The sequence below is a fragment of the Branchiostoma lanceolatum genome, chromosome 1 (assembly GCF_035083965.1).
Source record: "Branchiostoma lanceolatum isolate klBraLanc5 chromosome 1, klBraLanc5.hap2, whole genome shotgun sequence".
In the NCBI taxonomy this organism is placed as follows: Eukaryota; Metazoa; Chordata; class Leptocardii; order Amphioxiformes; family Branchiostomatidae; genus Branchiostoma; species Branchiostoma lanceolatum.
Window position 1 is genome coordinate 20,222,438 of NC_089722.1, and position 13,955 is coordinate 20,236,392.

Genomic DNA, 13,955 nt, shown 5'->3' on the forward strand with positions numbered 1-13,955 from the left:
ATTTTTCAGTATGTCCTGTGTCTCTATTTGTGTAGGCCCAGGGTCCGTGCAGTCCAGGACTTCACTGCATCATGTGTGGTACAGAACTGGTCAGCTCTGTGGAAGGTACTGTAATTCTTGTTTCTTTCACTGTACCTTTATGTTCACTGTTTTCACGGTCACCTCTGTACCGAGAACCTATCATCACTGTGAAAAACCTATATTGTTATTATTTATGATTCCGTCACACATCTGTTCTGTAAATCACTTGCCGCCACCGTGAAGTTAAAATTCAGTAAAACTGTCCATTTTCCTTACGCCATGAACTTTTGCTACCATGAAGATAAAGTAAATTACAGTAACCATACTTCACATAGCTATTGTAACCATTATATGTCACGACTGCTTTTGATATCTTTTCAGAATTTGTGTATTATAAGTCAACTCATTCCATCTCAAAGGCTGCTGTAGATTTTTTGGGGTGCATCTCATATATTTGTGATCATAGTGCTATCTGATATTTATAAGTTTTATCCTTGATTCTGACATCAAAGTTAATACCATTTTATTATACCCTTTTAAACTGACTTCATGTCTAAACAGTTCTTTGAGATATTTCAAAATACATGGAGACTCTTCGCTAGATAACTTTAAACGTTGCTTGCAGTTAGACTTGCAAAGGTTAGGTGTGACAGGTCATTCAGCGTAATAAAACCAGCTGCTGTCATGCCGCAAGCCTGTGAAGCTAGTGTGTTATACCAGCTATACAAATACAGGACCTGGTATGTTATGCCAAAAAAAGGTAGTCATACCGACTATACAGATACAGATACCTTATTCTACATGTACATCGCTTCCTCCAGATGTCAGTGTAGAGAAGGAAACGTCTACCTACATTCAAGAAGAATCCTGGACTCTTTCTAGCTTGCGACGAAGGCTAAGTGAAGGAATGAAGTGTCAATGTAATGCATCACAGATGGAGGGAAAGTCCCATCCTACAAAGGGAGGAATGGTCTTAATAGACAGGACAAGACTGGAGGGAAAAGTCCAGCCAATGTCACCACAAAAGTCAGCCAAAGGTTCATATGATTTTCTTTATTAGGGTACACTAGCTGCTTGTTTTTAAGGTACTGTATTATCTTATCTATAATAATCTCTTATGATTACTTTGTTTCTGATTTGTTTGAGCAGTTAGAGCTCATTTCACTTTGTTGTTTTTCCACTATTTTGTACATTTTTCTTTCATTTTTGTAGGACCCCACGTGAACAGTTATCTGAGTGAGGAGGACCAGTGCTTGTACGTTCCTGTGGTCTGTGCTGGGTGTAAGGCAAAGTCTCCCACAGAGAAAAACACTCTAGGCTTCAATATCATTTCCCTGGGCAATGGAAAGCCTACAACTAAGGTATGTGTGCTAAGCTTGAAGTCAGAACACATGTATTTTATACAATATCTAAGCTGTTATATTCTTTTTAATATTTATCAGTGTGTTCTAATTCATCTACTAGTATAAGATATTACAGTACTTGAAGTAAGCATTTTGAAGACTTTAGAAAACTAACAGATCTAGAAATGTATGCTAATTGCCGTCCACTGCTTTTGATTTTTTTCAGGGGTGGCTTTATTACGAGGCCCTGTGGCACTGCCCACATCTTCAGCTGACCAAATGAGGGGCATAACTGAGCACAAGAAGATCCTGGCCTTCTGATAGAAATGTCCATATATATGTCTAAGTGCTACAGTATTTGGTTGTTGACAAAAAAAATGCATCACTTGTACAACATTGAAGATATCACTAGTTTATTCTTTATGATTATTCTTTCAGAGACTTACTAATAATTTTTATGTGCATGGAAACTCATCAATCAAAATCTTACGTTGGAAAATGTGTAGGTGAAATATTTAGATTGACTATGACAGTCTTTCTGAAACATTTACAATTCTTAAGGGCACACCAATTCAATTTCTTGGTTAACAGAATTTAAAAAAAATGCTAGATTGGAAAATCAACATGGAAACAGAATCTCAGAGGAAAGTTTGTACATTGGTGCACACAGTTTCAGGGAGTGAACAGGGTCAGGTGCAAGTTTTCACCCCAGCTTTCAGTTTTAATGATGTCCTCATGCTAAAATTTAAACAAATCTGTTAACCAAGAAATTAAATTGGTGTGGCCAAAGGGCACATAGCAAGCTTCTTCATTGGCAGATTAATTCAAGTCGCATAGACAACAACAATGCAAATTTGACTTTATTGCTACCAGTTTATAAGTGTGTTGTCAACACTACATTTTTACCAGTTTTGCTACAAAGTATTTAGGGGGTGGACAGTTTTGTTGCAATTTTCTTTTTCTACTCTGACAATGTTCAAAATTATTTTCTCCTAACATGCAATAATTTTCCAACTTACTTGTGCAATGCTTTTCTAGTATCCTATCCCTTACTCAAAAGTTTTTTTTCAACTACCTAACCCCAACATTTCTACAAAAATGATTTATTCGCATTAACATCAATGACATAAATATCTACATCTTTGTTTGTATTCTTCGAGCCTTATTCTTGATCAAAAGCTTTAATTAGCCTGTCTTTATTCACAACTTTACTTTCACATAGACGAATGAGCAAACTTGCCTGTCAGTGATGCTATATTGTATGAGAAGTTCTGACATTTCATATCTATCATAAAGATATTTGACAGTAAATAAAATGGTGACTACACCGCCATTTCGCGTCAACCCTAGGAAAAGAAATATTTTAGTATGACAGAACTAAAAGATTTAAGTGATGAACTTTCTATTATTTTCTGTAACTTAGCATATTTTTAAAGCAAAGCTGTTGAATTAAATATCCTGTACTAACAATGTACAGTGTGTCCTTCTTGTGTAACTTGATATTACTAAATAGAATTATTGTGGAATTTGCATGGAGGGACAGCCAACATTTCTAGAAACTTCATGTAAAAACGGAGTCCCGTTCATTCCCAGTCCTTGCTGTGGCATCTGTGCGTAGCTACAAGATGGAAGGAAATTCATGCCCCCGTTGGACACAAACCCCGTGCCAGACGAAGAAAACGGGACGGAAAAGTTCTGGTTGTTGTTAAAACCGGTGGAGAGAGGGTCCAATGGCTGGGGTGCAGCCAGGAGAGAAGTATTATCATTGGCTGAGTTAGCAAACATACACGTTTCCCTGTTCAGCGGCTGGAGGTTCTCCATATTTGGAAGTATCTGTGGGTTCGACCAAGTCGTGAGGGTGGACGTGGTGACTGAGTTGTCCGACAGCAATCGGTCTTCTTCCCGACAAGCTCGTTTCGGGAGAGGCCCGAGGTCTGTGTTTCCGCTGAACGAGTTCTGCATGCAACCTATGGGTGAAAATGCATAATATTATGATAAACGTAAAGTTTGCTTTCACTTAACAACCCCTAGAAATAGAACATTCCCTAATCTCGCAAGCTGATTGGTCAAGTGTGCGTCAGACGACATTCCTGTCAGCGGCCAGAGAAGACAAAATCGCCCGCCGTTTATATAGCTCAGCAAAATTTCATATTGAAGACGTTTTATCCATGAATGTCAAACAAAAGAGTGTACGTGATGTAGAAAATACTGGCAAGCTCGTGGTTTGTGAAGTTTACGGTGTCATTTCTGGATGAAGCGGGCAGTTTGCTAAAAAGTGCCGTCGTCCGGATGCAGTCCGCATCTCAGTTGTCAACAGCAAGTGAAGAAGAGGGTTGTCTTCACAAGCCTTCTCTGAGGTATTTTCTACACTTCCTAGCACGGTGCAGTTTTCTGCAAGGCTAGTTTAACTTCATTCATCGCATTTCCTTGCATGTGGTTGCAGTTATATGCCATATAACTGCAACCACATGCAAGGAAATGCGATGAATGAAGTTAAACTAGCCTTGCAGAAAACTGCACCGTGCTATATGCAAATACGTGTACATTCAACAAGTGCTGAGCTTTGTTTACAATTTGCCGTTAGCTTTTTGTCAATTCTTAAATAGTATTATTCAAACGGTCAGGTTTTCCCCACTTGACAGACACACTGATGCTAGTCACGAAATGCTTTCTTTGCAATTGAATGTCAATTTTTTGTCGTCACACGAAGTCTATCCGTAACACGTCAGTTGTCACTGCCTTATCCATCTGTCACTTCTTTACCTTTATTCGGCATAGCCCTAGCGACTGTTACGATTACGGCAGCTTCTTCACAAACCTACAAACGAAACACAATATAACAACTACTCCAGCAACTGGACAGGGTTCCCTGACGAAAGATAGTGGATATCCGGATGCTATCTAAAACGTCTGACCGTTTACAAAACTTACCCAGTACTGGTACATGGTGTTTCCATTCTTGTACAGTATGTGACCATAGCGCTATCGAACTACAAACCACTGCGAACACTCCATTTTCTCCTTACATCCCAGCGAACTTAAATGCATGTACATTTTGTATTGTTTGTCTAATTACCTGGATGTCTAATCTTCATCGACGAACACAAGAAACGTTTTAATTTACCTCCGCTATTTTCTTGCGTCGTCATCTGGATGGACGAACCTAGCGGCACGGTGTTGTACCCTGCTGTCGTCTGCTGGTAGTGGTTGGAGGACAGGGACGGACAGGTGTCCGCCATGTTGCTGGAGCATGCGTAGTTGTTGTTGGGCCTGCCCCGGGGTAGTAAGGACGCTTGTACGGGGTTGCTCCTGGGTATAACTGGGTAATTGCTGAGTGAAGAAAATGATTTATAATTTTATTAATCATGATAATATCTCGGCAAACTCATGCCCGATGGCAAGGGAACAAACAAATACACTAATGTATTGAAGGCAGTGGCTAATGAATTGTCACACGTCTTTAATGATATAATGATAAATTGCGATGTTTTTCCCCCTAAGCGGCTTCTTCAAAGGTACTGTAGCAGAACTTTCTCAGTACTTTATACCAATTGGGTTGGCGTTGAATCGACTCAGCTGATTTCTGTGTAATGAAATTTTGGGTGTACATATACAGAATATCCACAACTGTCCCCATATCATTTATATGACCGCATTGAACGCATATACCTGTGTCCTCGCCAAATCGATTACAATCTTTCTCAACCGTCAGTTTTCGTCCGCTTCAACACTGTCAACACAATGGTCGGTGGAGCCAAACTGGGGACTAATATAAACGATGTTAACTCCTCTCTTCCTATGTCTGACCGCCGCGTCATGAAGTAACAGATTTATCGGTACGGTATCGCACCATGTTTGAACAATTGAACTTGATGGAAGAGATTCTGATATGTAATGCCTGACAGTACCACCAGTCCCCGCCGAAGTTCAAGAATTACAACAGATCCATTGTCTGACCTGAATATCGTTTCAGCCTAACCAGTTACTCTTTCTGCTACAATTCTAAATCGTGGCATTATGTTGTATTTTTCAGAACATAAACATAAAGCTTCCATGGATAAAAGAAGGAACATTCACAGGGTTCAGGGCTATATAAAGGTAAGTGGTTTGAGACTGATTCGGTATTGAGGATCCTAAATGGCCCATGTCGGCATAAATGTTCATAACACTCAATTAGAATTGTCCTTGAACAAAGCACAGAGGTCATCTATCGGTCAGTGTGGTGACTCTAGTCTGTGTGATTTTGCTCTCCAGAAGTTTTTCACTCTGTCCACACACAGCCTTCCGTTTCAATGGGAATATACCATAATTTTGTCGTTTCCTCGTTACCTCCGTAAAATGGAGGTATTGTAGTCACTTGCAGTGTGTTAGTAAGGGTTGTATCTGTCCGCACGATAACTCGTGAATGTCTGGATGGATTGTCTTGATATTTGGTATGTAGATAGGTCTTGATGAGACCTCGAAATCAGAAGTAGATTTTTGGCCCCCTAGCGACTTGTTATAGTACTGCAGCGGAATGAGAGTGAGTCGTGTAGGCTTGGGCCCCCTAGCGGAACTACAGGGGCCAATTTTGTTTCTGACTTTTATCAAAATCACCAAAAACAGAATAAGTTGTTTATCATATTCATCCAAAATCATGCACCACAAAAACAAGTAAAATGAAAAAGATCGAAAACTCACATGCTTTTCCGTGCTGACCGGCTGAATTCTGTGTCGTCCCCGCCTCGGAAGCCCTTTGCGAACGGGTTGTGTTCTATCTTCAACTGTGTGATCTGAAAACATCGAGGGGAAATAATGTTTTTATCTTATCGTATTTGCAGAAAATGTTGCGACAAGGAATGTGCGTGTTTTTTCTCTTACGCCATTTCAATTTTTTATTACAACATTTATTGAAAGTACACCGTGGCGACACACTTTTAATACTTTTAACTTAAAGTAACTGACTCATTTTCCATCGAAATCTCACCGGCTACAACATCATAATACCACAAGCACACCGAAACTGTTAAGAACGACAATAGAATTCAGATGTCATTGATAAAATAAGACACAAAGAACAAAAACTCGGGTCAACGTTGATAACCATGTCTTTGCAAATCGCACTTATCTAATTTCCCATCAAAATCGCCTCAGCATCTACAACATCATAACACCGACAAGCACACCGAAACTGTTGAGAATGACAAGAGAATTCAGATGTCATGGATGAAATAAGACATAAAGAACAAAAACTCCATTCAACGTTGACAACCTCCCCTTTACTGATCGATGATATCTACCTTCCCATCTCCGCAGCATCTACAATATTATGACACCAACAGTGCACACTGCGACTGAACGACAAAAGAATTGAGATGTCGTGGATAAAATAAGACACGACAAACAAAAACTTCATTCAACCTTGATAACCTCGCCCTTGCAGATTCACCATATCTAACTTCCCATCTCCGCAGCATCTACAACTTGACAACACCGTCCAGGAAATGAGGACCTGTCCGCTCGTTCAGCCTGAGGTGGCAGTGACAGGGGACGGTAATACGACAGGTCGCCCCCACACCCACGCGCGGGCTGCCAGCCGGAAGTCAGGGCACGGGGACCGTCTCCCTGCTGACCTCCTCCTGTCAATCTTATCTCTGAGATGTTTGATACCTCACACGGGCGGAGTCAAGATCTTAGAGGAGTTTGGGGAGGAGGGTGAGGGATAAGATGTCCCCAATGCAATTTGGACACGCCGTTTACAGAAGAACGTTATAGCACGACAATTGTACATGGTACAATGTACGGCAACAACTATCAAAACATATTATATATATAATACAAAATAGAGGTAAAGAATAAAACTTGACATCCTAATTACTGATACAATAAGGGCTAGCATAAGTCTTTGACATAATGTTAAAATAGAGTGGGGCTAATCATTAGTCTCGGTACTTTTTCTAATGAAAAAGCAGTCTTTTTTATATTTACCTATTTTTGCATTAATTGTTGGGGTTGTTGTATCTAAAGATATATTCAAATCTGTCTGTACTTGATTTTAGAAGTATGAATAAGTGAATGCGTAAAACATTCCCCCCACACACGCACACACAATCATCTAAGAGACAGTATTTTCCGTAATAACACAGCTACGACATGTGCACGACTATATCAGATGAATGCCTTCACTTTGCGATCGTACGACAATCACACGGCAAAAGTGACTGGGGCCTTTCAATACATTTGTCGGACAAATCTCTACCTCATCGCAAGCTTCGATGCTTTTAAGATTATTTCTAGATCTCTATTTTGTCCAAAGTGAAATATTGGATATGTATACACATGTCTTATAATGTCTTAATAGAGAATTGAATACTCTCCATTTCAATCTGTCTCTTGACATGACGATGTGAAACGAACTAGAAACCCTATGTATGTTGGCAATGACCTTGGCCCTGTGTAGCACAGACCAAGGTTTGTCCTTTCGCATTTCAGTCATATAATCTCGACAGTTGATCTGCAGCTTCCTTCCACTTCCTTTGCCAAATTTTATCTCTTAATATATCATGCAGCTGATGACATTGTGAAATACTGGGTAAAAAACAGTGATTTACTTATTCTCACGTCTGATGGTACATGCTGATACTCTTTAACCCCCTCCAGTCTGTGGTGTTGAATCTTACGTATCACTTGCACTACTGTAATCTATCTGCCTAGATATAGATCTATCGTTTCAGTTCATTTCTGTTCACGTGTAGGTTATTTCCTTCTATTAGATCCGGAAGCTTGACAATAGTAGTTGTTTGTTTCGTTCAAACTTATTGTTTTTCTCGGAACAACGTACGTGTGCCTGTTTGATCGTAGATCTCTTAGAGCGAAAAGCAGAAGTTGCAACATTTAGCTGTCTGTTGTAAACCCTCAATATAGCAGAAGGAAAGCCTGGCTGTCTTGTGTGAATAGTACAGTAGAGTACAGTAGAGTACAGTAGAGTACAGTAGAGTACAGTAGAGTTCACAAGAGTCGGCTAGGTAGTTACTCTAGTTTCCAGTTTAGGCCGCTCTTCAGTTCAATTCACTGTCATTTCAGGTTTCTGTTGATTCTCTAGATCTCTGTAAACTTGACGATATATGTTGTAACTTTAGTTCATAGGTAACGCGTGTAGCAAAGAACAGTACATGAATCATTTTTCTTGAGTCTACCACACGGCCCACCCGTATCCCCTTAGTCATCACAAGACCCACATCTATTGTGTAAAGAAACATGACCTTGCCGATCCCAGGTCACCAGATTGAGCCCTCCCTCTTCGACTTTGACATTGTGGGAATGTTTGAGATTTACGGGTACACTCCCTGGCAGCTTTCCCTTGTGGCAAGGAGACGGACGTGTGTGAGAAATGATATAAACCTGTGGTCGCATCGGATATGTATGGGGGACTCCAGAACGTAAGGTTAGTATTGCCTCAAGAAAGATGGGGGGGGGGGGGGGTAGTTCTCTTCTGTGTCAGAAAGAAGACAACTACGTCTATATTTAAGAAATAGACCATGAAGGTAGACTACTTTTCTTAACAAAGAAAGATAGAAGAAAACTCGGGCAGAGATACCTGTGTGTGTGTGTGTGTGTGTGTGTGTGTGTGTGTGTGTGTGTGTGTGTGTGTGTGTGTGTGTCTGTCTGTCTGTGTGTCTGTGTGTGTGTGTATCTGTGTGTGCGTCGGTTTGTACACGTGGGTGCACAGAAGCTTAAAATGCCCTGAAACACAAAGGCATTTGAGTTGTATCTGAAAACCTTATCATCTCTACGTTGTACCCGACCGACCCCCGGCGGTATAAATTTACAATAAACTTTCCTGTGCATAAACACTCAACGGACATATAAATAAACCTCAGTGAAGTGAACAGCCCGTCTGTCAATGGGATGTTCTTGAGTCTGCCCTAGCCCGGACCTCTGCCGGCCCTTTCCAAGAATAGAGACGCCTGCTTATTGTTGACCTGTCTTTGACACGGTGTTCGTTCAGACCCTTGTAGTGCCTAGTGGCACGTAAGTTAGCAAGTTTCCTAGCTGTTTTTGTAGCAGGGTATTTTTGCACAGGGAGGGGTTGCTAGCCCTTCCCCTTTAACGTGCTCGAGTCACCTCTTCGAACACCTGACTCCCATTTTACGTTCCTTCCGAAAGTGCCGAAAGACGGAAGCAGGGCGAGAATCTCTAATGCCGGGGGAGATAGTTTAGGCGCACGGAAACTATCCTAGAAGTCTGCGATGAGACTATTGTGCGCAAATCTGCGAGGGGAAACAGGAAATATGAGCTTGAAAAAAGGAATGTCAGTTTAGATTACGGCCACGAAATACGTCTCCCGAAGTGTGGGAAAGTAGTCCAGTCATAAGTTATACATGTGTCAAAATTATCAATATTTGTGGGAAGTGTTGAGGAACGGAAGGAAGAACAGATCCCCTCCCAGATAGGCTATCCGTGCACTCCGCCGGCGTAAATCCCCAGACGCGTTAAATTTGTGTTCTGCTTTTAATCCGATGTGTCAAAACACGGGCTCATCCGGAAGATACTGCTAGTCATAGGGAGAATACTTGCCAGAAGAGTTCGGCCATAACAGGGTAACTTCCCAGGGCCGGGAAAGATTAAAATGTTACCCCGTCCTGGCCCTATTTTTTGGCGGAATTTTACTATCCATGCCCCCCCCCCCCGAAGGTCTGGCTAAGGTACAGGCTAAGATACTCAAGTGGTGAATGTTATTCCCTACGTCTTCGTCCTTACATCCTTACAATTGATAGGAGAATGATCGACGCAGAATATTGATTAACATTAACATTGATATATGCCTGGATCTTCAGGTCATTCTGGTTACAAAGAAACAATCAGCTGCGCCAAAAATAGTTACTCAAGCAACTGGATAACATTTTATCCAATTCAACGAAACAAGCAGTTGGACTTCGAAAGGAAGCCGCTAGGGGCTTGAAATCTTATACAGTAGAATCCAGCTATTTGCATTACTGTTAATAGCATACTTCGGGGATATGCATAAAATTCTGAAAACCCAAACCATTTCCCATTCACTCCATTATAAATAAAATGGCATAATTGCATTAGCCATTTTCGTTAACTCCTGCTATTTGCATAAAATAATGCCAATGGCAACAGGAAAAACCGGTTGAACATGTCAAAGTCACTAACTCTTATGGATTGTATGCAAATGTCATTCAAATGTAAATCCAGTATGGGAAGTTTCTATGGTAAGACAACACCATAGGTACTCTTATTGTCCTTTGTTTTTGGAAAAGCTGTTGCCAGTCTCCATTGTCATTTGCTGTGATAGGATACAGAAGAATAGAATTGCCAATTTTTTGCTAAGTTTGCCATCCTTTGCATTCAACATGTGTAAATAAACTGATGATATGCTTATGAATTCAATATGTTACATTTTGTATAACCTGGGAGTGAGTGAATTTGACGCAAAGTGTGTGTGTTTCCTTCAAGTGCCATCCTGGTAACCACTACAACCCCCCCCCCCCCCCCAAGAGTGCCGCTCATTTTGTCCCCTAGGGTTAATGGACTACTCCTTATTATTGCATAAAATACACTGACAAATCAGTTATGCAAATAAGCGGATTCTACTGTAACTTCTTCCATCGACAAAGGACGCAAATTAGATTATTTATGTCTACCCATCAACCAATCAGCTACAAAGAGACAGAAGACATGGCCTGGGACGGAGGTAACAAGACAGGAGTCTCCTGACCTAGCTTCTTTTGTCGGGACGGCCCGTCTGCGATACATCACCCAGTCAGACTGGGTCGCAAATGGTTTCACCTGTTTTCGTACGGGGCAGAGAAAAGCTCGTTTTTAATGATCCCGGTTGAGTGACGTAGAGCGAGAAACCCGCACATGTACAGCCTCCTCCTGAGCTCGAGTGGCAGACCCAGAAAGTCTGTGAAACGCGACTGGCCCACTTCCCACGGCAAGACGTCTTGGGAATCCGTCTTGAGATTTCTTGCCAAGGGCTTCCCCCCCTTCCCCGTAGAATAACTATTCATTAGCCTGCGAGCTAATTCTAGGGAGCTGACACTGTCTCAGATGGTTCTGGTTTGGGAAAAGCGGAGAAAACGCTCCAGAGCACGGGGGTAATGGTTTCTTATCTGTCAGGTACGGTAAATACAGGCCGCGGCTGCAAACTCCAGACTGCCCCGTATCGTGGAGGCAACGTTGATAAACTCTGGAAGGCTCGCCCTCTGTCGTGAGTCAGCGGCGTGGGTGTGCCTCTAACCATGTCTTCTCTTACACTGGGGGGACACAGACTCAACACAACAAGTTTGACTTGTGCTATTACTGTAGAGAATAAATAACACACAAACAGAGCACCACAGGTCCCTCAAATAATACAACTGAAGGATTCTAAATATAGTTCCAATGTCTATTTTAGCTATATATTTCTCTATGATAGATCGCCGACGAGAAGAGTTGAAGACAAAAGCTATCTACCACCCAAAAAATTGTGACCATTGCTTGTTCAGAATAGGAGATACCCAAACCGGAAGTTCCGCTGCAGTACCACTGAAGAAGCCACTAGAGGGTTAAAAATCTCATCATTTTGAGGTCTTATCAAGACCTTTCCACATATCACATGTCAAAACTAGAGTTCCACGACCTCATACCTTCGCCGACTGATGTTAGCCTTTTCGAGTGAATGCTTATCACTCAGTATGTAAATAAGGTCCTCGATTGCATGAATTTCAAGTGATCCCTTTCTCTACACAAAACACAGCATTAAAGTAAAATCTTAGAAAAGAGGGCCATTGTAGCATTTCCTCATATATTATGTAAATGAGGCCATCATGATTTATGTCTGATAACGTCCACATTTGATTATCTCCCAAACGCCACAAGAATGAAATCCCATCATTTACCACTCTGGAATTATAGTATTTTGTCATAAATTATGCAAATTAGGTATTCGTTTGCATAATTGTTATCTATCAATATTCCTCTCTTTCTCAGTTACATGTCACGTGTTTGACTACAATGGAATGCAAGGGTTTGTATACTTTTTCACATCACAGATCCTGATTTGCATGATTCTTATACGATCATGTAAATCATCACTCAAACTATGTACTTCCCTACAAATCATGACGATCCGTCATCACCTTCTTGAGTTACTAGTATTCTCTTTCAAAGTTTAAAACAAACCCATACCTATACCTACACGAGTTCTCCCAAGAGTTATAAAAATGATCACTGTAAGAATATTTTTGCTTAATTGGTATCATAACTTTTATCTTTACTACAGAAAATAAGGCAATTTGTTGGCAATGTATTTGCTTCAATTATGCCCTTATTTTCATAGTCGACATATCAATCAGTTTTTATCAAACCTATACCTTCCAACAGGGAGAGCGTTAGATCGTAAGGCTGCTGTGTTTAAATGCCCGTGTGACCTCCCTGAACCCAAAACAGAGCCCTGCACCAGGCAAGTAAAGTATCACATGTGTCCTCCAGGGACGTCTCACAGGGAGCCTGCTCCGGTAAACTAGGTCACCTGTCAGTGCAATTAAACCTGAATATATAGACTTAAAAATAGCAAATTGAAAGGGAATTGTAGACATTTCCTTATAAATTATGTTAATGAGGCCTTGTCATGCATGATTTTTGTCTGATATTGTTCACCTTTACTTAGCTTCCTAATGATACAAGAATGAAATTCCAATCATTTACTATTGTGGTATTTTCAATTAGTATTTTCTCATTAATTATGCAAAATAGGTAGCTATTAGCATTATTGGTATCTATCAATACCTCTCTCTTTTTCAGCTATATATGTCACATGTTTGAGAGTCCTATTTTGAAAGGCAGCAGATTTATAAACTTTCCTTGCTAATTATGCAAATTAGCTCCTGATTTGCATAATGAATATTCAATTATGTAAATCATTAGTCGAGCTATCTACATACCATAAATCAAGACGATCCGTTGACCATAAGTCTAGTTATTCATGTCCAAAGGTCAAAACAAATAAATTAAAAACACCCGCTGCAGCTCCAAACAAGCCGCTAGAGGGCCCAAACGTGCACAACTTACTTCATGTGGCATGGACTATCTACCACACAAAAATCATGACCGTAGCACTTGCAGAAAATTCGACCTCAAACTTTGAAGCTACACTGCAGTACCCAAAGTACCCGCTAGGAGGCCCATCATCGAACTTGACCTTCCCCTTTAATAAATCTACCTATTCACTAAATATCATGCACAACCATCAACAGCTTCTCGAGTTATCCTGTCAACAAACAAATACGCATACATAAACAGCCCACTGCAGTACCGCAGGAAAATGCCAGGTGACCCATTTTTGAAGTTAAGCTTCGTTTTCACAATCTCTACGTACCCACCAAAAATCATGCAGATCCATCATCAATACGTCGAGTTATGTTGTCTACATACAAACAGACTAACAAAAAAAGTCCACTGGAGCACTTTAGGAAAACGCCAAGTTGACCATTTTCGAACTTGACCTTCGTTTCCACAACTGCCACTTACCTACCAAAAACCAGCAAGATCCGTCAAAGTTCTCTCGACTTATGATCTCGACATACAAACGGACCCACTTTACAG

The 13,955-nt window shown here is 40.8% G+C and overlaps 3 protein-coding genes across 3 annotated transcripts in view; 1 reads left to right on the plus strand and 2 right to left on the minus strand.

Moving 5' to 3' along the window:
- LOC136440224 (BCAS3 microtubule associated cell migration factor-like) overlaps positions 1–13,955 on the minus strand; it is a 201,827-nt gene that overhangs the window by 6,185 nt on the left and 181,687 nt on the right. The window lies entirely within an intron of this gene.
- Positions 40–2,838, plus strand: LOC136440301 (uncharacterized). The gene is made up of 4 exons (XM_066436260.1): positions 40–105; positions 843–1,058; positions 1,234–1,382; positions 1,591–2,838. The coding sequence occupies exons 1-4, from the start codon at positions 72–74 to the stop codon at positions 1,645–1,647; spliced, it is 456 nt and encodes a 151-aa protein (XP_066292357.1). The 5' UTR covers positions 40–71; the 3' UTR covers positions 1,648–2,838.
- LOC136440260 (T-box transcription factor TBX5-like) overlaps positions 1,761–13,955 on the minus strand; it is a 29,532-nt gene continuing 17,337 nt past the window's right edge. Inside the window, exons 6-8 of the mRNA XM_066436192.1 lie at positions 6,045–6,136; positions 4,489–4,694; positions 1,761–3,331 (exon numbers count right to left, since the gene is read on the minus strand). Coding sequence (XP_066292289.1) covers positions 2,880–3,331; positions 4,489–4,694; positions 6,045–6,136 — 750 coding nt within the window. The 3' untranslated portion in view covers positions 1,761–2,879. The remainder of the gene's footprint in view (positions 3,332–4,488; positions 4,695–6,044; positions 6,137–13,955) is intronic.